This window comes from Lonchura striata, chromosome 25 (assembly GCF_050655825.1).
Source record: "Lonchura striata isolate lonStrDom1 chromosome 25, ASM5065582v1, whole genome shotgun sequence".
In the NCBI taxonomy this organism is placed as follows: domain Eukaryota; kingdom Metazoa; phylum Chordata; class Aves; order Passeriformes; family Estrildidae; genus Lonchura; species Lonchura striata.
In genome coordinates, this window is record NC_140727.1 from 4,461,875 (window position 1) to 4,483,060 (window position 21,186).

A 21,186-nucleotide genomic window follows, 5' to 3' on the forward strand; every position below is an offset into this window, starting at 1 on the left:
GCCTGGGCATTGGTTTGGGCTGGTTGCACACTGGTCTGGGCTGGCTGGGCACTGGTCTGGGCTGGTTGGGCATTGGTTTGGGCTGGCTGGGCATTGGTTTGGGCTGGTTTGGCACTGGTGTGGATTGGCTTGGCATTGGTTTGGACTGCTTGGGCGCTGGTTTGGACTGGTTTTCACTGATTTGGATTGTCTGGGCACTGGTTTGGGCTGCCTGGGCACTGGTTGGTTTGCACTGGTTTGCATTCGTTTTTTACCGGTTCCTACTGGTTCGGGCCAGTTGGATCTGGTTGAGCCCTATTTCGAGCGCTGCTTTGTACCAATTTTCACTGGTCTGGACTGGTTTTCACCACCTCCACCCCACAACCACCCCCGCTCACGCCTCCCCTCCAAAATTCCCAGCCCTTGTGTCCCCGCTCCCGGCACTCCGAGGGTTGCCCAGGCCCTGCTCCATGAGCCCGGCGCTCCTGGCACTCCCAAAATCCCAAACTCCCGCCCTGATCCCGTCTCCTCCGCAGCAATCCGGCTCCTCGGTGCCGTGCCAGCGCTCGTCGTCCTCCGCCATCTACATGAACCTCGCGTCGCACATGCAGCCGGGCTCGGTGGCCCGCGTCTCCTCCCCTCTCCCCAGCCCCAGCGCCCTCTCCGACGCCGCCAACTCCCAGGCGGCCGCCAAGCTGGCGCTCCGCAAGCAGCTGGAGAAGACGCTGCTGGAGATCCCGCCGCCCAAGCCGCCGGCGCCGCTGCTGCACTTCCTGCCCAGCGCGGCCAACAGCGAGTTCATCTACATGGTGGGGCTGGAGGAGGTGGTGCAGAGCGTCATCGACAGCCAAGGTCATTGTCCGCCGGCTCCGGCCGCTCCGGGGGCTCCGGGGGCTCCGGGCACGATTCGTGGCGTTTCGGGATGAGGATGTGGGGTTTGGGGTGGATTTGTGGGGTTTGGGGTGGATTTATGGGGTTTAGGGTGGATTTGTGGGGTTTAGGGTGGATTTGTGGGGTTTAGGGTGAATTTGTGGGGTTTAGGGTGGATTCATGGGGTTTAGGGTGGATTTGTGGGGTTTAGGGTAAAGTTGTGGGGTTTAGGGTGTATTAATGGGGTTTAGGGTGAATTTGTGGGGTTTAGGGTGAATTTATGGGATTTAGGGTGAATTTGTGGGGTTTAGGGTGAATTAATGGGGTTTAGGGTGAATTTGTGGGGTTTAGGGTGAATTTATGGGATTTAGGGTGAATTTGTGGGGTTTAGGGTGAATTTATGGGATTTAGGGTGAATTTGTGGGGTTTAGGGTGCATTTATGGGGTTTAGGGTAAGGGTGTGGGGTTTAGGGTGAATTCATGGGGTTTAGGGTGAATTTGTGGGGTTTAGGGTAAAGTTGTGGGGTTTAAGGAGAAGTTGTGGGGTTTAGGGTGAATTCGTGGGGTTTAGGGTGAATTCATGGGGTTTAGGGTAAGGGTGTGGGGTTTAGAATGAAGTTGTGGGGTTTAGGGTGAATTAATGGGGTTTAGGGTGAAGTTGTGGGGTTCTGGGTAAAGTTGTGGGGTTTAAGGAGAAGTTGTGGGGTTTAGGGTGAAGTTGTGGGGTTTAGGGTGAATTCATGGGGTTTAGGGTGAATTCATGGGGTTTAGGGTGAATTTGTGGGGTTTAGGGTAAAGTTGTGGGGTTGAGGGTAAAGTTGTGGGGTTTAGGGTGAAGCTGTGGGGTTTAGGACAAATTTGTGGTGTTTAGGGTGAAGTTCTGGGGTTTAGGGTAAAGTCTTTGGGGCAAAGTTGTGGGATTTGGAGGGTGCTTGGAAGGGTTACGGATGGAGATGGTGGGGCTTTTGGGGGGAAGCTGTGAAATTTTGGGGTGGATTCGAAGGTTTTGAACAGGTTCACAGGATTTCAAATCAGACTCGTGTCATTTTAGACCAAATTTTCAGGATTTTGACCGTTTGGCGCCATTTTGGCCAAACTCTTCCGTATCCCCGCCCAGTTTTTGGCGGTCTCGGTGGGGATTTTGGGCCGCCGTGGCCGGTGCTGAGGGGGCCGTGCCGGTGCCTTGCAGGGAAGAGCGCCCCGGCGGTGCCGCGCGTGGAGCCGTTCGTGTGCGCGCAGTGCCGCACCGACTTCACGCCGCACTGGAAGCAGGAGAAGGGCGGGCGCATCCTGTGCGAGCAGTGCCAGACCTCCAACCAGAAGAAGGCGCTCAAGGCCGAGCACACGAATCGCCTCAAGAACGCCTTCGTCAAGGCCCTGCAGCAGGAGCAGGTCGGGAGCGCCCGGCACGGCCCCTTCCAGCAGGCTCAGCCCATCCCGAACCGTCCCACACCGCCCCGTCCCATCCCACTGCGTTATCCCCATCCCATTCCAAACCATCCCAAACCATCCCACACCGCCCCGTCCCATCCCATCGTGTTATCCCCATCGCATCCCAAACCATCCCAAACCATCCCACACCGCCCCGTCCCATCCCACTGCATTATCCCCATCCCATCCCAGCCATTCCAAACCATCCCGAACCATCCCACACCGCCCCGTCCCATCCCATTGCGTTATCCCCATCCCATCCCAGCCATTCCAAACCATCCCACACCGCCCCGTCCCATCCCATCGTGTTATCCCCATCCCATCCCAAACCATCCCGAACCATCCCACACCGCCCCGTCCCATCCCATTGCGTTATCCCCATCCCATCCCAGCCATCCCACACCGCCCCGTCCCATCCCACTGCGTTATCCCCATCCCATTCCAAACCGTCCCACACCGCCCCGTCCCATCCCATCGTGTTATCCCCATCCCATCCCAAACCATCCCGAACCATCCCACACCGCCCCGTCCCATCCCACTGCATTATCCCCATCCCATCCCAGCCATCCCAAACCATCCCACACCGCCCTGTCCCATCCCACTGCGTTATCCCCATCCCAAACCATCCCGAACCATCCCACACCGCCCCGTCCCATCCCATTGCGTTATCCCCATCCCATTCCAAACCATCCCGAACCATCCCACACCGCCCTGTCCCATCCCACTGCGTTATCCCCATCCCATCCCAGCTATTCCAAACCATCCCACACCGCCCCGTCCCATCCCATCGCGTTATCCCCATCCCATCCCAACCATCCCAAACCATCCCGAACCATCCCACACCGCCCCGTCCCATCCCATTGCGTTATCCCCATCCCATTCCAAACCATCCCAAACCATCCCACACTGTCCCGTCCCATCCCATCGTGTTATCCCCATCCCATCCCAGCCATTCCAAACCACCCCGTCCCATCCCATTGCATTATCCCCATCCCATCCCAGCCATCCCACACCATCCCACACCGCCCTGTCCCACTCCAGCCCATTGGTCCCATCCCATGGATTCAATCCCATTGGTCCCATCCCATTGTTCCCACTGATCCCATCCCATTATTTCCATTGATCCCATCCCACTGATCCCATTGATCCCATCCCATTGATCCCATTGATCCCATCCCATTGATCCCATCCCACTGATCCAATTGATCCCATCCCATTGATCCCATCCCATTGTTCCCATTGATCCCATCCCATTGTTCCCATTATTCCCATCCCATTGATCCCATCCCATTGTTCCCATTATTCCCATCCCATTGATCCCATCCCATTGTTCCCATTGATCCCATCCCATTGTTCCCATTATTCCCATCCCATTGATCCCATCCCATTGATCCCATCCCATTGTTCCCATTGACCCCATCCCACTCATCCCATCACCAGTCAGGTTGCCATTCCTGAAGAACTGAGTGGGGTGGTATTCCCGTGGGCATTGATGGGGTGGCATTCCTGTGGGATTGAGCGGGTGGGAACAATGGGATGGCATTCCCGTGGGATCGAGTGGGTGGCATTCTCACTGGGGATCGATGGGATGGCGTTCCCGTGGGCGCTGCCCGGCGTTCCCGTGGGCGCTGCCCGGCGTTCCCGTGGGCGCTGCCCGGCGTTCCCGTGGGCGCTGCCCGGCGTTCCCGAGGACAATCGGGCGCTGTTCCCGCAGGAGATCGAGCAGCGGCTGCAGCAGCAGGCAGCGCTGTCGCCCACGGCCGCGCCCGCCGTGCCCAGCGTCGGCAAACAGGACGGGATCCTGCGGCACCACACGCTCCGGCAGGTGGGATAACAGCGGGATAACAGCGGGATAACAGCGGGATAATAACGGGGTAGCGGGGCGAGGGGACGGGCCGGCGCCATCCCAACGCCGTGCCCGTGCCCGTGCCCGTGCCGGCGCCATCCCAACGCCGTGCCCGTGCCCGTGCCGGCGCCATCCCAACGCCGTGCCCGTGCCCGCAGGCCCCGCAGCCCCAGAGCAGCCTCCAGCGCGGGATTCCCACCTCGGCCCGCTCCATGCTCTCCAACTTCGCCCAGGCCCCGCAGCTCTCCGTGGCCGGAGGGCTCCTGGGAATGCCGGGTACGGCCCCGCCGCCTCGGGAGGGCCGGGAACGGGGCTGGGGTCAGCGGGATGGGATTGATGGGATGGGATGGGATGGGATGGGATGGGATGGGATGGGATGGGATGGGATCAGTGGGATGGGATCAGTGGGATGGGATCAGTGGGATGGGATGGGATGGGATGGGATGGGATGGGATGGGACGGGACGGGACGGGACGGGACGGGACGGGACGGGACGGGACGGGACGGGACGGGATGGGACGGGATGGGACGGGACGGGACGGGACGGGACGGGACGGGACGAGACGGGACGGGATGGGACGGGATGGGATGGGATGGGATCAGTGGGATGGGATCAGTGGGATGGGATCAGTGGGATGGGATGGGATGGGATGGGATGGGATGGGATGGGATGGGATGGGATGGGATCAGTGGGATGGGATCAGTGGGCTGGGATGGGATGGGATGGGATGAGCAGGATGGGATGGGATGGGAACAGGGCTGGGGTCAGTGGGATGGGATGGGATCAGTGGGATGAGATGGAATCCATGGGATAGGATCCATGGGAAGGGACAGGATCAGTGGGCACTGTGGGCTCTGTGGGAGGATCCCTGGGATCTGTGGGCTCTGTGGGAGGATCCGTGGCTCTGTGGGATGATCCCTGGGATCCGTGGGAGGGTCCGTGGCTCTGTGGGATGATCCCTGGGATCCATGGGCTCTGTGGGATGATCCTTGGGATCTGTGGGAGGATCCATGGCTCTGTGGGATGATCCGTGGGCTCTGTGGGATGATCCCTGGGATCTGTGGGAGGATCCATGGCTCTGTGGGAGGATCCCTGGGATCTGTGGGCTCTGTGGGATGATCCCTGGGAGGATCCATGGCTCTGTGGGCTCTGTGGGATGATCCCTGGGATCCGTGGGAGGATCTGTGGCTCTGTGGGATGATCCCTGGGATCCGTGGGCTCTGTGGGATGATCCCTGGGATCCGTGGGAGGATCTGGGGCTCTGTGGGATGATCCCTGGGATCCGTGGGAGGATCCATGGCTCTGTGGGCTCTGTGGGATGATCCCTGGGATCCGTGGGAGGATCTGGGGCTCTGTGGGATGATCCCTGGGATCCGCGGGAGGCTCCGCGGGTGGATCCCGGGGTCGGCCGTGCCGGAGGGTCCCTGCTCCCGCCAGGAGTGAACATCGCGTACCTGAACGCCGGCATCGGGGGCCACAAAGCGTCGAGCCTGGCAGACCGGCAGCGGGAATACCTGCTGGATATGATCCCGCCGCGCTCCATATCCCAGTCCATCAGCGGGCAGAAATAGCCCCGGCCCCGCTCCCGGGAGCCCCGAGAAACAAACGGAGAGCGTGGGGAAAGACAGACAGACAGACAAACATTTCAGAGGCCGCCGGTCCCGCTCCCAGCCCGAGATTCCTTCGCTCCTCCGGGCCGGGAGCCGCTCCCCGCGCGGCCGAGCAGCCCCGGCCCCGCCGCTCCTTTTGTAACGCCGCCGCTTTCTCCTTGTGTTGTGGGTTGTTTTTTGCCCCTTTTTTCCTTATTTTTTCCCCCCTCTCTCCCTTCGCTCCATGGATGGTTAAAGCTTTTTTCTCCCTTTTCCAGAGACTTTGGCAAGGGCACCTTCCCCAGTCCCCGGGAGGGGGAGATTTTGGGGGAGCAGCTTGTGCTGATTCCGGGGGGATTTATGGGGTGGCTGCTGGGGGGAGGCGCTGATCCCGGGGGGGATGAATCCCTTTGGGGTCTGATCCCGGGGGTGTCACCTCCCCCTGGCCCCGATCCCGGGGGGATGAATCCCTTTGGGGTCTGATCCCGGGGGTGTCACCTCCCCCTGGCCCCGATCCCGGGGGGATGAATCCCTTTGGGGTCTGATCCCGGGGGTCTCACCTCCCCCTGGCCCCGATCCCGGGGGGATGAATCCCTTTGGGGTCTGATCCTGGGGGTGTCACCTCCCCTTGGCCCCAATCTGGGGGGATGAATCCCTTTGGGGTCTGATCCCGGGGGTGTCACCTCCCCCTGGCCCCGATCCCGGGGGGATGAATCCCTTTGGGGTCTGATCCCGGGGGTGTCACCTCCCCTTGGCCCAAATCCCAGGGGTGTCACCTCCCCCTGGGACCCCGGAGCCACCGGCCCCGCGCCCCCGGCTCCGATCCCGATGTCCCCGGGGGTGACAGACGCTGCCAGAGCTGCCCCAGGCGCCCCTCGGGGTCCCTCAGTGTCCCCAGGGGTCCCTCGAGGCGCCCCCGGGGTGTCCCCACGGGCTGGGGGGGACGCGGTGGCTCCGGAGCGGACGGCGGAGCGAAGGCGGCCAGGGCGGGTGAGTGTCCCCACGCTGTCCCCACGCTGTCCCCACGCTGTCCCCACCCTGTCCCCACCCTGCCACCCCTCCCTGTCCCCGCTGTCACCCACGGGGGCACCGGGGTCACCAACGGCACCCGTGTCCCCCTGGGACGGCGTGGGGTCCTGGGGGTGACAGGGGTGGCACTGCGGGGTTGGGGGGGGTCCCTGATGTCCCCTCTGTCCCCGGGGGTGGCACTGGATGGGGGGGGGGGTCTCGATGTCCCCTGGGGGTGTCGAGGACAACCCAAAGCAAGAAAATGAGCCGCGAGCAAAGTCTCGATTTGCACTTCAGCCTTCCCGACCTTATCCTGCCCCTTCCCCATTTCCTTCCCCTCCCCATTTCCTTCCCCTCCCCTCCCTTCCCTTCCCTTCCCTTCCCTTCCCTTCCCTTCCCTTCCCTTCCCTTCCCTTCCCTTCCCTTCCCTTCCCTTCCCTTCCCTTCCCTTCCCTTCCCTTCCCTTCCCTTCCCTTCCCTTCCCTCCCCTCCCCTCCCCTCCCCTCCCCTCCCCTCCCCTCCCCTCCCCATTTTTTCGTGCTTTCAGTGAATTTTACCAATTCCCCCTTTTTTTCCCTGAATTTCCCCCATTCCCGCTCCTCTCGTGCAATTCCCAAGCGCCGCCTCCCCCAGTTCCGGGGGGGACCCCCCCCCAAACCCCCCAAAACCAGGGGGGAACCCCAGCCCTAAAGGGGGACCCCAAAACCGGGGCGGGGACCCCCCCCGGTAAATTTTGGGACCCCAACCCACCCCTGAACCGAGTGGGGTCCCCCTCTCCAGCCCCCTCCCCAAATCAATGAGCACTTACCCCGGGGGGGGGGGGGGTTGGACCCCCAAAATCCACCCCCCACCCCCGGAGGCAAAGCAAATTTGGGATTTGTTCTGATTTTGGGGGGGGGGTTTGTTCTGATTTTTGGGGAGGGGGGTTTGTATCCGGGAATGGGGAATTTTGGGGTGTTTTCGTTGGCTTTGATCATTTCCAGCTGCTCCCCCCCCCCCAATTTTACCTTTCAATTCCCCCCTCCCCAAAATTCCTCCCCCGCCCCCCCTCCCCTTTTCTCACCCCGGGAGCACTTTGACAAATCGGGTTTTTGGGGCTAAAACCTGAATTTTTGGGTTATTTTAGGGGTTTCTTTTATTTTGGGGGGTGGGGTCATTCCCTCTCCACCCCCTGGGGGTCCCCCCCCCCTAAGTGCCACTGTCCCCCCCAATCCAGGGCCCCTGGGCTGAGCTTCAATGAGAAAATGAATTTTTAAAAACCCTAAAAAAAAGGGATTTTCACCCGTAAAAAATGGTGAAAACCTGGAAAAGGATCCCAAACCCAAGTGCAATAGGGGGGGGGGGCCCGGGGGGGCCGAACTCTTGGTGCTATAAATGAATTTCGGGGTGGGGGGACAGCCCTGTCCCCCCTCCCTGGGGGGCTCAGCCCCGGGGGGCTGCGGGCAGTTCCCCCCCCCCAAAAAAAATGAACCCGGGCAGTTCCCACCTCCCAAAAAACGACCCCAAAAAACGACCCCGAACCCCCCAAAAACGACCCCGAGCCCCTTCCCGGGGTCCTGGGCAGATCCCACCCCCCACCCCAAAATGATTCCCAGGATGGGGGCGGGGAGAAAATTCCCAAAATCCCAAAATGGCCCCAAACCCTTCCCGGGCTCCCGAGCAATCCCAACCCCCCAAAAACAAAACCGGGCTCCCCCCAATCCCAAAATTCCCCCCAGACCCTTCCTGGGATCCCAAGGAGTTCCCCCCCCCCCCAAAGATCCCGAAATTCCGCGGGGATTTGGATCCATGTCCGGCCTCCTCCCCCAGCATAGGTTTATCCCTATTTTTATTATTATTATTATTATAATTATTATTATTTTTGGCTTGCCCCCCCTTTCCCCCCAGGGCTGTGATATCCCAGAAAATTCCCTTTTTTTATTCCCCCAGCTCCAATCGTGGAGGATTTTTCCTGCTTTTTTTCCGGCTAGGGGTAGATCCGCTTGTGAAAACGCTTTTTTGGGGTTTCTGTTTTGGGGAGGGGGGTTTTTTTTTTTTTTGGTTCCTCCAAAGGCATCTCCCATTCCCATCCCAAATTCCCCGTCCCCAATTCCCCCGTCCCGCTTCCGCTCTCGCTGCCGATATAACCAGGACTCATCCGTGTATATAAAACTGAGCTGTTTCTTGACACATTAAAAGGTGAAAAGATTAAAAAAAGGAAAAAATAAAAAAAAAAGAAAATAGGGTGAGGGGGGGGGGTTAAGGAAAAAAAAAAAAAGGTGGAAAGAAAAAAGGGGTTAAAAAAAAGGGTTTAAAAAAAAAAAAAGTTAAAAAAAGGGTTGAAAAAAAGGGTTGGAAAAAGGGTTAAAAAAAGGGTTAAAGAAAAAGGTTAAAGAAAAAGGGTTAAAAAAAGGGTTAAAAATAAAAGGGTAAAGAAAAAGGTTAAAGAAGAAAGGTTAAAAAAAAAAAAGGTAAAAAAAAAAATCCCGACAAAAAGATGAAAACTGTACATTGTGTAGGGGGGAAAAATAATTTTAAAAAAATCAAAAAAAAAGGAAAAAAAGGAAAAAAAAAAAACGCCAAAAAACCCAAGACAAGGAAAGAAAGGAAAGAAAGGAAAGAAAGGAAAGAAAGGAAAGAAAGGAAAGAAAGGAACTGGTCATGGTACCGAGACCGCCTGGGACTCGTCCCGGTGCCCGTCCCGGTGCCGGTGCCATGCTGTGCCCGTGCCGGTGCCATGCTGTGCCCGTGCCGGTGCCAGTGCCCGTACTGGTGCCCGTGCCGGGGCCGGGGCTGTGCCGGTTCCGTGCCCGTGCCCGTCCTGGTGCCATGCTGTGCTGGTGCCGGTGCCCATGCCCGTGCCCGTGCCTGTGCCGGTTCCGTGCCCGTGCTGGTGCCCGTACTGGTGCCTGTGCCCATGCCGGTGCCGGTGCCGGTTCCATGCCCGTGCCGTTGCCCCTGCCGGTGCCAGTGCCCGTGCCAGTGCCGGTTCCATGCCGGTGCCCATCCTGGTGCCATGCTGTGCCCGTGCTGGTGCCTGTACCAGTGCCCGTGCCCGTACCGGTGCCATGCTGTGCCCGTACCGGTACCGGTACCGGTGCCGGTGCCCGTACCGGTGCCCGTGCCCGTACCGGCGCCATGCTGTGCCGGTGCCTGTGCCCGTGCCCGTGCTGGTTCTGTGCCGGTGCCCGTCCCGGTGCCATGCTGTGCCCGTGCCGGTGCCCGTGCCAGTGCCCGTCCTGGTGCCGGTGCCCATCCTGGTGCCCGTGCCCGTGCCGGTGCCGGTGCCATGCTGTGCCCGTGCTGGTGCCCGTGCCCGTCCCGGTGCCCGTCCCGGTGCCATGCTGTGCCCGTCCCGGTGCCGGTGCCCATGCCGGTGCCCGTCCCGGTGCCGGTGCCCGTGCCGGTGCCATGCTGTGCCCGTGCCGGTGCCCTTGCCGGTGCCCGTGCCGTGCCCGGGCTCCCGTTCTGTGCCTTGGTCCGGCGCCCTCGGGCCCCTCCTGTTTTTGCACTGAATTTTCCTGCGCGGCGTCCCGGCCCCGCTGGGCGGGTGGGGCTGGAGTGCCCCGGGAAAACCGGGAAAAACCGGGAACAACGGGAAAAACCGGGAAAAACGGGAAAAACGGGAAAAACCGGGAAAAACCGGGAACAACGGGAAAAACCGGGAAAAACGGGAAAAACCGGGAAAAACGGGAAAAAACGGGAACAACCGGGAAAAAACGGGAACAACCGGGAAAAAACGGGAAAAACCGGGAAAAACCGGGAAAAACCGGGAAAAACGGGAACAACCGGGAACAACGGGAAAAACCGGGAAAAACGGGAACAACTGGGAAAAACGGGAAAAAACGGGAAAACCGGGAAAAAACGGGAAAAAACGGGAAAAACGGGAAAAACCGGGAAAAACGGGAAAAACCGGGACATGGCCGAGGAGCAGCGGGGTCAGAGCGAGAGGTGCCGGCCCAAATCCACATTGCAGCACGAAATTCCAGCCGAAATTCCAGATTTCAACCCAAAATCCACATTGCAGCACGAAATTCCAGATTTCAGCATGAAACTCCAGGCGAAATTCCAGATTTCAGCCCAAAATTCCAGCCCAAAAATCCACATTGCAGCACGAAGTTCCAGATTGCAGCCCAAAAATCCAGATTTCAGCCCAAAATCCAGATTTCAGCATGAAATTCCAGCCAAAATTCCAGATTGCAGCCCAAAATCCAGATTGCAGCATGAAATTCCAGATTTCAGACCGAAATTCCAGCCCAGAAATCCAGATTTCAGCCTGAAATTCCAGATTTCAGCCCGAAATTCTGGCCCAAAAATCGGGGATTCCAGCCCAAAATTCCAGCCAAAATTCTACGATTTCCGAAAAAAAATCCAGGATTTCATCCCAAAATTCCAGGACTTCCTGCCCAAAATTCCAGGATTTCACCCCAAAATCCCAGCCCAAAATTCCAGGATTTCAGACAGAAGTTTCCAGATTTCAGCCCAGAATTCCAGCCCAAAATTCCAGCCCAAACTTCCAGGAATTCAGCACGAAATTCCATGGTTTCAGCCCAAAATTCCAGGGTTTTAGCAAAAACATCCAGCCCAAAATCCCAAGATTTCAGAGCAAAATTCCAGGATTTCAGCCCGAAATCCCAGCCCAAAATTCCAGGATTTCAACCCGAACTCTTTGGTTCCTCTCCCACTTTTCAGGATTTCCCACCCACATTTTTTATTCCCCGTCCAAATTTGGGGATTTGGGTAAAATTTGCAGCATTTCAGCCCAGTTTGGGTGGCAGAAAATAAAAAAAAAATCAATATTTTAGGCCCGGATTGTTGGATTTTTCCCAGATTTTGGGCCCAATTCCTGTGTTTCCGCTCCCGCTGTGCAGGATTTCGGTGCCCGGCTGCGGGATTTGGGATTTGGGGATTTGGGGATTTGGGGATTTGGGGATTTTTGGGGGATTTCAGCCCCGCTTGCTCGGCCCCAGAGGAGGAAATTCCATTTCCAGCGTTCCGTTCCCGTTTCCGTCGCTCGGGCCGAATTTCGGGGATTCTGGCCCCGATTTGCTCCAAATTTGGGCGATTTCAGCCCAAATTCGCAGATTTGGGCCCCCGGTTGCTGGCTTGGGGGTGGGGGGAGGGTGGGAATGTTTTTTGGGGTTTTTTTGGCACAAATTTCGGGGCTTTTCCCCCATTTTTTCCCTCTTTTCCATCGGTTTTGAGCTCGGGGCTGATGGCAGAGCTGGGGCGGGGGCGTCCCCCACTTTTTGGAGAAAGGCTTAAAAATAAAATCAATTAAAACTTCAGCCCTTGGTAATTATTTAATTGAGGAATCGTTTGGCAAATTGAGGGGGGGGGGGGGACCCCAAATCCAGGCGGGGCCCCTCCAATCCCCCCCCCCAAAATCCCTCCAGGCCGTGGGGACTCGGCCTCGGTGTCCCGACCCCAAAAGTTTGCTACAAAAGTTTTATTTGCCAAAAAAAGACCCAAAATGGGGATTTTGTCTACAAAGAGCCCCCGGGGCGGGGGGGGAAGGCACCGGCGGCTGGGGGGGAGGGACAGGATGGATTTGGGGACCCCCAGGATGGATTTGGGGACCCCCAGGATGGATTTGGGGACCCCCGGGACGGATTTTGGGACCCACGGGATGGATTTTGGGATCCCTGGAATGGATTCTGGGGCCCCCAGGATGAACACGAGGAACCCTGGCATGGATTTTGGGGTTCCCGGGATGGATTTTGGGGTTCCCGGGATGGATTTTGGGGTTCCTGGGATGGATTTTGGGGTTCCTGGGATGGATTTGGGACCCCCTGGGACGGATTTTGGGACCCCCAGTACAGATTTCGGGGTTCCCGGCACATTTTGGGGTTCCCGGTACAGATTCGGGGTTCCTGGTACAGATTTGGGGTTCCCGGTACAGATTCGGGGTTCCCAGCACACATTTCGGGGTTCCCAGTACAGATTTTGGGGTTCCTGGCACACATTTCGGGGTTCCTGGCACATTTCGGGGTTCCCGGTACAGATTTGGGATTCCTGGCACACATTTCGGGGTTCCCGGTACAGATTTGGGGGTTCCCGGTACAGATTTTCGGGTTCCTGGTACAGATTTTCGGGTTTCCTGGCACATTTCGGGTTTCCCAGTACAGATTAGGGGTTCCCGGTACAGATTAGGGGTTCCTGGCACATTTCGGGGTTCCCAGTACACATTTTGGGGTTCCCGGTACAGATTCGGGGTTCCCAGGACAGATTTGGGGATCCTGGTGCACATTTCGGGGTTCCCAGCACACATTTTGGGTTTCCTGGCACATTTCGGGCTCCCGTCCCCATTTCGGGTCCCGTCCCCGTTTCGGGCTCCGGTCCCCATTTCAAGGTCCGGTGCCCGTTTCGGGTCCGGTGCCCGTTTCGGGCTCCGGTGCCCGTTTCGGGTTTCCTGGCACATTTTGGGGTTCCTGGTGCCCGTTTCGGCTCCGGTGCCCGTTTCGGGTTTCCTGGCACATTTTGGGGTTCCTGGTGCCCGTTTCGGGTCCGGTGCCCGTTTCGGCTCCGGTCCCCATTTCAAGGTCCGGTGCCCGTTTCGGGCTCCGGTGCCCGTTTCGGGCTCCGGTCCCCATTTCAGGTTTCCTGGCACATTTTGGGGTTCCTGGTGCCCGTTTCGGGCTCCCATCCCCGTTTCGGGCTCCGGTCCCGGCTCAGAGGCGCAGCCGCCCGTCGCGCAGCCGCCGCCAGCGCTCCCGGTCCAGCGGCACGAAGGCGCGCGCGGCCTCGTCCAGCAGCAGCAGCGGCACCGGGACCCGCGCGGGGTCGCAGCCGTCCCGCGCCAGCCGCACCTTCCGCTGCTTGAAGGTCTCGGTCACGTCCAGGCGCTCCTGGGCACGGCGGCCGTGGGCAGCCGGCACCCCCAAACCCAGCGTTTCACCCCAAAAACCCCGCGTTTCACCCCAAAAATCCAGCGTTTCACCCCAAAAACCCAGCATCTGACCCCAAAAACCCAGCATTTCACCCCAAAAACCAGCATTGCACCCCAAAAAACAGAATCTGAGCCCAAAAACCCAGCATTGCACCCCAAACCCAGTGTTTCACCCCAAAAACCCAGCGTTTCACCCCAAAAAACAGAATCTGACCCCAAAAACCCAGCATTGCACCCCAAACCCAGTGTTTCACCCCAAAAATCCAGCATTGCACCCCAAAAACACAGCATTGCACCCCAAAAAACCAGCATTTCACCCCAAAAACCCAGCATTTCACCCCAGAAACCCAGCATTGCACCCCAAAAAACAGCATCTGACCCCAAAAACCCAGCGTTTCACCCCAAAAACCCAGCATTGCACCCCAAAAACCCCGCATTTCACCCCAAAAACCCAGCATCTGAGCCCAAAAACCCAGCATTTCACCCCAAAAACCCAGCATTTCACCCCAAAAACCCAGCATTTCACCCCAAACCCAGCATTGCACCCCAAAAACCCCGCATTTCACCCCAAAAAACAGCATTGCACCCCAAAAACCCAGCATTGCACCCCAAAAACCCCGCATTTCACCCCAAAAAACAGCATCTGACCCCAAAAACCAGCATTTCACCCCAAAAACCCAGCATTGCACCCCAAAAACCCAGCATTGCACCCCAAAAACCCCACATTTCACCCCAAAAAACAGAATCTGAGCCCCAAAAACCCAGCATTTCACCCCAAAAACCCCGCATTTCACCCCAAAAAACCCAGCATTTCACCCCCAAAACCCAGCATTGCACCCCAAAACCCAGCATTGCACCCCAAAAAACAGAATCTGAGCCCCAAAAACCCAGCGTTTCACCCCAAAAACCCAGCATTGCACCCCAAAAACCCAGCATTGCACCCCCAAAAAACAGAATCTGACCCCAAAAACCCAGCATTGCACCCCAAACCCAGCATCTGACCCCAAAAACCCAGCATTTCACCCCAAAAACCCAGCGTTTCACCCCAAAAATCCAGCATTGCACCCCAAAAACCCAGCGTTTCACCCCAAAAATCCAGCATTGCACCCCAAAAAACAGAATCTGACCCCAAAAACCCAGCGTTTCACCCCAAAAAACCCGCATTGCACCCCAAAAACCCAGCATTGCACCCCAAAAAACAGCATCTGACCCCAAAAACCCAGCATTTCACCCCAAAAACCCAGCATTTCACCCCAAAACCCAGCGTTTCACCCCAAAAACCCAGCGTTTCACCCCAAAAAACAGCATTTCACCCCAAAAACCCCGCATTTCACCCCAAAAAACAGCATCTGAGCCCAAAAACCCAGCATTTCACCCCAAAACCCCCACATTTCACCCCCAAACCCAGCATTTCACCCCAAAAACCAGCATTGCACCCCAAAAACCCAGCATTGCACCCCAAACCCAGCATTGCACCCCAAAAACCCAGCATTTCACCCCAAAAAACAGCATTGCACCCCAAAAACCCAGCGTTTCACCCCAAAAACCCCGCATTTCACCCCAAAAACCCAGCGTTTCACCCCAAAAACCCCGCATTTCACCCCAAAAACCCAGCGTTTCACCCCAAAAATCCAGCATTGCACCCCAAAAACCCAGCGTTTCACCCCAAAAACCCAGCGTTTCACCCCAAAAACCCCGCATTTCACCCCAAAAAACCCGCATTTCACCCCAAAAAACAGAATCTGACCCCAAAAACCCAGCATTGCACCCCAAAAACCAGCATTGCACCCCAAAAAACAGCATTTCCCCCCAAAAACCCAGCATTGCACCCCAAAAACCCAGCATTGCACCCCAAAAACCCAGCATCTGACCCCAAAAACCAGCATTTCACCCCAAAAAACAGCATTTCCCCCCAAAAACCAGCACTTCAGCCCAAAAACCCCGCATTTCACCCCAAAAAACAGCATTTCACCCCAAAAAACAGCATTTCCCCCCAAAAACCAGCACTTCAGCCCAAAAACCCAGCATTTCACCCCAAAAAACAGCATTTCACCCCAAAAAACAGCATTTCACCCCAAAAAACAGAATCTGACCCCAAAAACCCAGCATTGCACCCCAAAAAACAGCATTTCACCCCAAAAAACAGCATTTCACCCCAAAAACCAGCATTTCAGCCCAAAAAGCCAGGAGTTCCACCCTAAAATTCCAGGATTTCAGCCCGAAATCTCAGGATTTTCTCCCCAAAATTCCAGGATTTCCGCCTAAAATTTCAGCCGGAAACCCCAGGAATTTCAGCCTAAAATTCCAGGTTTTCAACCTGAAATCCCAGGATTTCAGCCCCAAAATCCCAGGAATTTCAGCCCCAAATTCCAGGATTTTAGCCTGAAACCCCAGGATTTCAGCCTGACATTTCATCCCAAAATCCCAGATTCCAGCCCGAGATCCCAGGATTTCAGCCCAAAATCCCAGATTTCATCCCGAAATGTCAGATTTCATCCCGAAATCCCAGATTCCAGCCCCAGATCCCGGGATTTCAGCCCCAGATCCCAGATTTCAGCCAAAATCCCAGTTCCTATCCCCCATCCCAGCTCCCATCCCAAATCCCAGTTTCCATCCCCCATCCCAGTTTCCATCCCAAATCCCAGTTTCCATCCCAAATCCCAGTTTCCATCCCAAATCCCAGTTTCCATCCCCCATCCCAATTTCCATCCCCCATCCCCGTTTCCATCCCCCATCCCAATTTCCATCCCCCATCCCAGTTTCCATCCCCCATCCCAGCTTCCATCCCAAATCCCAGTTTCCATCCCCATCCCAGCTTCCATCCCAAATCCCAGTTTCCATCCCCCATCCCAGTTTCCATCCCAAATCCCAGTTTCCATCCCAAATCCCAGTTCCCATCCCAAATCCCAGCTCCCATCCCAAATCCCAGTTCCCATCCCAAATCCCAGTTCCTATCCCAAATCCCAGTTTCCATCCCCCATCCCAGTTTCCATCCCCCATTCCAGTTTCCATCCCAAATCCCAGCTCCCATCCCAAATCCCAGTTCCCATCCCAAATCCCAGTTCCCATCCCCCATCCCAGTTTCCATCCCCATCCCAGTTTCCATCCCCCATCCCAGTTTCCATCCCCCATCCCAGTTTCCATCCCAAAATCCCAGTTTCCATCCCCCATCCCAGTTTCCATCCCCATCCCAGTTTCCATCCCAAAATCCCAGTTCCCATCCCCCATCCCAGTTTCCATCCCAAATCCCAGTTTCCATCCCCCATCCCAGTTTCCATCCCCCATCCCAGTTTCCATCCCCCATCCCAGTTTCCCTCCCCCATCCCAGTTTCCATCCCAAATCCCAGCTCCCATCCCAAATCCCAGTTCCCATCCCAAATCCCAGTTTCCATCCCCATCCCAGTTTCCATCCCCCATCCCAGTTTCCATCCCAAATCCCAGCTCCCATCCCAAATCCCAGTTTCCATCCCCCATCCCAGTTTCCATCCCCCATCCCAGCTCCCATCCCAAATCCCAGTTTCCATCCCCCATCCCAGTTTCCATCCCCCATCCCAGTTTCCATCCCCATCCCAGTTTCCATCCCCATCCCAGTTTCCATCCCCATCCCAGTTTCCATCCCCCATCCCAATTTCCATCCCCCATCCCAGTTTCCATCCCCCATCCCAGTTTCCATCCCCATCCCAGTTTCCATCCCCCATCCCAATTTCCATCCCCCATCCCAGTTTCCATCCCCCATCCCAGTTTCCATCCCCATCCCAATTTCCATCCCCCATCCCAGTTTCCATCCCCCATCCCAGTTCCCATCCCAAATCCCAGTTTCCATCCCCATCCCAGCTCCCATCCCCCATCCCAGTTTCCCTCCCCCATCCCAGTTTCCATCCCCCATCCCAGTTTCCATCCCCATCCCAGTTTCCATCCCCATCCCAGCTCCCAGCGGGCTCGCCCCGTTACCTGCAGGCGGAGGAAGCGCGGCCGCGCGTACGGCGGCAGCCGCTGCTCCAGGTGCCGGTAGAGGCCGGGGCCGTCCAGGGAGCGGCCGGGCCGCAGGACGAGCGCGGCCATCCCGGCCCGGCCCTCGTGGCCTGCGGGCGAGGGGACGCGTGGGGCGACCGCGGGGCCGGCGGGGCCCGGGGGCGGCGCCGGGACCGGCGGTACCTGGCACGGTGACGCCGTACACGGTGGCTTCCTGCAGGGACTCGTGGGCCAGCAGCGCCTCGGCCACTTCCGTGGTGGCCACGTTCTCGCCTTTCCACCTGGAGGGGACGCGGGATGGGGGATGAGACCCCCCGGAATGTCCCCCGGGGCCGGGCCGGGCAGGGAGGGGCTCTGCGGGCGCCCCCCGCGCCGGGGGGCTCGGGCACCTGAAGGTGTCCCCGGTGCGGTCGCGGAAGCGCACGAACTGCTGCTCGTCCTGCTCCACCAGGTCCCCGGTGTTGAAGAACTCGTCGCCCTCGGCGAACACCCCGCGGAGCAGCTTCTGCTCCGACAGCTCCCGGCTGCCGGCGTAGCCCAGGAACGGCGTCCGGCGGGTCACCGGCGCGATCAGCAGCCCCGTCTCACCTGCGGCCGCGGCGACGGTGACGGGCAGCCCCGGGCATCTCCCGGAGTCGCTCCGGGCACCCCCCGAGCCGCACCGGGCACCCCCGGAGCCGCTCCGGGCACCACCGGAGCCGCACCGGGCACCCCCCGAGCCGCACCGGGCACCCCCGGAGCCTCCCCGGGCACCCCAGGAGCCTCCCCGGGCACCCCCCGAGCCGCACCGGGCACCCCCGAGCCGCCCCGGGCACCCCCGGAGCCTCCCCGGGCACCCCAGGAGCCTCCCCGGGCACCCCCCGAGCCGCCCCGGGCACCCCCGGAGCCGCACCGGGCACCCCCGGAGCCGCACCGGGCACCCCCCGAGCCGCACCGGGCACCCCAGGAGCCGCACCGGGCAACCCCGGAGCCGCCCCGGGCACCCCCCGAGCCGCACCGGGCACCACCGGAACCTCCCTGGGGCCCCGGAGCCTCCCCGGGCACCCCCGAGCCGCACCGGGCACCCCCCGAGCCGCCCCGGGCACCCTCGGAGCCTCCCCGGGCCCCCGGAGCCGCCCCGCGCCCGCTCCTCACCCGTCCGGGCGCGGATGCAGCGTCCGGCCTCGTCCCGCTCGGGCGCTCCGGCCGCCACGTCGTAGCGAACGACCTCGAAGGGCGAGAAGAGCTGGGGAGGGGGCGGGCCGGGCTCAGCGCCTGGGCTGGGGGGATTCCGGGGCGCAGCCCCCCGGGCCCAGCCCCACACCTTGTAGATGAAGCTGCAGCGGCCCACGGCGCCCGGGGTGCCGGTGTAGTTGAAGAGGGAGACGTTGCCCTCGCTCATCCCGTACGTCTCCACGATGCGCACGGGCCCGAAGCGCCGCTGGAAGCTCCGCCAGACGTCGGGGCGGAGGCCGCTGCCCACCGCCAGCCGCAGCCCGTGCTGCCGCTCCCCGGGGCGCTGCGGGGCCACCGTCAGCTCCGGGGCTACCCCCGGGTCCCCCCCGGCCCCGCCGCCCGCCCTGACCTGCGGCTGGTTCACCAGGTACCGGCACAGCTCCCCGATGTACTGGAACACGGTGACGCCCTCGGCGCGGCACTCGTCCCAGAAGTGGCTGGCTGAGAACTTCTCCTTCAGCACGCACGTTGCCCCTGCGGCACGGAGAGGGGGGATCAGCCCCAGGACACCCCCGGACCGGCCCCGGCGCCCCGGCGCCGCTCACCGATGCCGAGGCAGCCGACGATGCCCAGCAGGGACCCGGCCATGTGGTAGAGGGGCAGCGCCAGGTACACGACGTCCCGGCTGGAGGCTCCCACCAGCTCGTAGAAGCCCAGGCACATGATGGACTTGAGGTGGGACACGCGGGCGGCTTTGGGGAGGCCTGGGAGGGCAGAACAGAGTTAAGCCCCCCCCCGCCCAGGCTCAAGCAGAACCCCCCGACCCCCGGTGCCGTTCCCACCGGTGGTGCCCGAGGTGAAGATGTAGAGGCAGGTGTCGTTCATGTCCTCGGGCTCCCACACGTCCTCGGGCTCCAGCTCCTCGGAGGCCGCGTCCAGCAGCTCCTGCAGCGCCACGACGCCCGGCGGGTACGGCCCCGCTCCCAGCACCCACACGGCCACGCCGTCCTCCCGCAGGTCGGCCAGGAGCGGCTCCACCGACCCGAACAGGTCTGGGGGGACGGCACCGTGTGGGGACCACCTCGCCGGGCCCGGTGCCACCGCCCCAGCCCCGGTGCCACACGTGCCACCCACCCCTCGTCCCCGGTCCTGCCCCGTTATTCCCCTGGTCCCGCTCCGGCCCCCCGTCCTCTCATCCCCCCGGTCCCGTTACAGCCCGGGATCTCCCCACTCCGCGGCCGCACCACCCCCGGGCCCCGCCGTTCCCCGGTGCTTTCCCCCCGCATTCCTCGGTCCCCTCCCGCTCCCCTCGGTGTCCCCCCGTTATCCCCCGCGCCCGAACGCTCCCCGCTTCCTCTCGGGCCCTTTCCCGCCACGCTCCCCGCTCCTCCCGGTGCCCCCCCGGTGTCCCCCCGGTGTCCCCCCGGTGTCGGTGTCCCCGGGTCTCACCGTCCGCCACCAGCAGCGCCCGCGCCCCGCAGCCGCGCAGGCAGTGCCGGAGCCCCGCGGGGCGCAGCGCCGTGCCCAGGAAGGCCGGGCGGGCCCCGAGCGCCGCCAGCCCGAACCAGCCCCACACGAAGCGGGGCTCGTTGCCCACCAGCAGCCCCACGGTGTCCCCGGGCCGCGGCGGGGCCCGCAGCGCCCGCAGCGCGTTCGCCACCCGCGCCACGCTGCGCGCCGCCCGCCCGAGCGGCGCCGCGCCCGCCCGGGCCCGCAGGAACGGCCGCGCCGGGGCCGCCCGCGCCGCGCGGAGGAACCGGGACACCACGCTGCCCCCGGGGCCCGCCCGCGCCCGCCGCCGCGCCCGCAGCGCCCGCAGCGCGAACGCCAGGTCGGCCCAGAGGTGCGGCAGCCGCCGCCGCTGCAGCGCCAGCAGCGCCGCCAGAGCCCCCAGCGCCCCCGCGGCCAGCGGCGCCCCCCGGAGCGCCCCCAGGACCCCCGGGACCCCCGGGACCCCCAGCGCCCCCAGCCCCAGCGCCCCCAGCCCCAGCGCGCCCAGCGCCGCCGCCAGCGCCATCGCCCGCGCCGCCCCGGGGCGGGGGGACACGCCCACCGTGACCACGCCCACCGACCACGCCCACCATGGCCACGCCCCCACCCCGACCCCCCCCAGTCCCCACCGCGCCCCCCCAGTGTCACCTCTGTCCCCCTCCAGTGCCCCCTTTGTCCCACCCTGTCCCCTCCCTGTCCCCCTCCGAGGCCTCCGCGCTCCCTCCCTGTCCCAGATTCCCGTCCCGGGGGGCTCTGGCACTGTCCCTGTCCTGGGGGGGCTCTGGCAGTGTCCCCATCTCGGGGGGCTCTGGCACTGTCCCTGTCCTGGGGGGGCTCTGGCAGTGTCCCCATCTCGGGGGGCTCTGGCACTGTCACCATCCCGGGGGGCTCTGGCACTGTCCCCATCCCGGGGGCTCTGGCAGTGTCCCCATCTCGGGGGGCTCTGGCACTGTCACCATCCCGGGGGGCTCTGGCA

The 21,186-nt window shown here is 60.7% G+C and overlaps 2 protein-coding genes across 4 annotated transcripts in view; one reads left to right on the top strand and one right to left on the bottom strand.

Moving 5' to 3' along the window:
* Positions 1 to 11,991, top strand: part of GATAD2B (GATA zinc finger domain containing 2B) — a 31,102-nt gene extending 19,111 nt beyond the window's left edge. For all 3 annotated transcript variants that reach the window (XM_077789417.2, XM_077789418.2, XM_085560806.1), the window contains exons 7-11: positions 516 to 831; positions 2,039 to 2,241; positions 3,995 to 4,105; positions 4,285 to 4,402; positions 5,565 to 11,991. In XM_077789417.2, the coding sequence (XP_077645543.1) occupies positions 516 to 831; positions 2,039 to 2,241; positions 3,995 to 4,105; positions 4,285 to 4,402; positions 5,565 to 5,698 (882 nt within the window). In that variant the 3' untranslated portion in view covers positions 5,699 to 11,991. The remainder of the gene's footprint in view (positions 1 to 515; positions 832 to 2,038; positions 2,242 to 3,994; positions 4,106 to 4,284; positions 4,403 to 5,564) is intronic.
* On the bottom strand, positions 11,992 to 20,736 carry SLC27A3 (solute carrier family 27 member 3). Its single transcript, XM_085560436.1, has 11 exons — positions 20,698 to 20,736; positions 20,169 to 20,580; positions 19,562 to 19,771; positions 19,325 to 19,483; positions 19,129 to 19,253; positions 18,868 to 19,062; positions 18,699 to 18,789; positions 17,954 to 18,152; positions 17,748 to 17,845; positions 17,544 to 17,674; positions 11,992 to 13,551 (listed from the first exon to the last, which is right to left on the bottom strand). The coding sequence occupies exons 1-11, from the start codon at positions 20,734 to 20,736 to the stop codon at positions 13,375 to 13,377; spliced, it is 1,836 nt and encodes a 611-aa protein (XP_085416562.1). The 3' UTR covers positions 11,992 to 13,374.
* Between the last annotated feature and the right edge of the window lie 450 nt (positions 20,737 to 21,186).

Excerpts from the sequence above, each read along its gene's own strand:
- SLC27A3 (XM_085560436.1), bottom strand. The coding sequence starts at position 20,736 with ATGGCGCTGGCGGCGGCGCTGGGCGCGCTGGGGCTGGGG. Across the intron at positions 19,484-19,561 it reads CTTCACCTCGGGCACCACCG|GCCTCCCCAAAGCCGCCCGC; the intron begins GTGGGAACGGCA and ends CTGCCCTCCCAG. Across the intron at positions 17,675-17,747 it reads GTACGGCGTCACCGTGCCAG|GCCACGAGGGCCGGGCCGGG; the intron begins GTACCGCCGGTC and ends CCTCGCCCGCAG.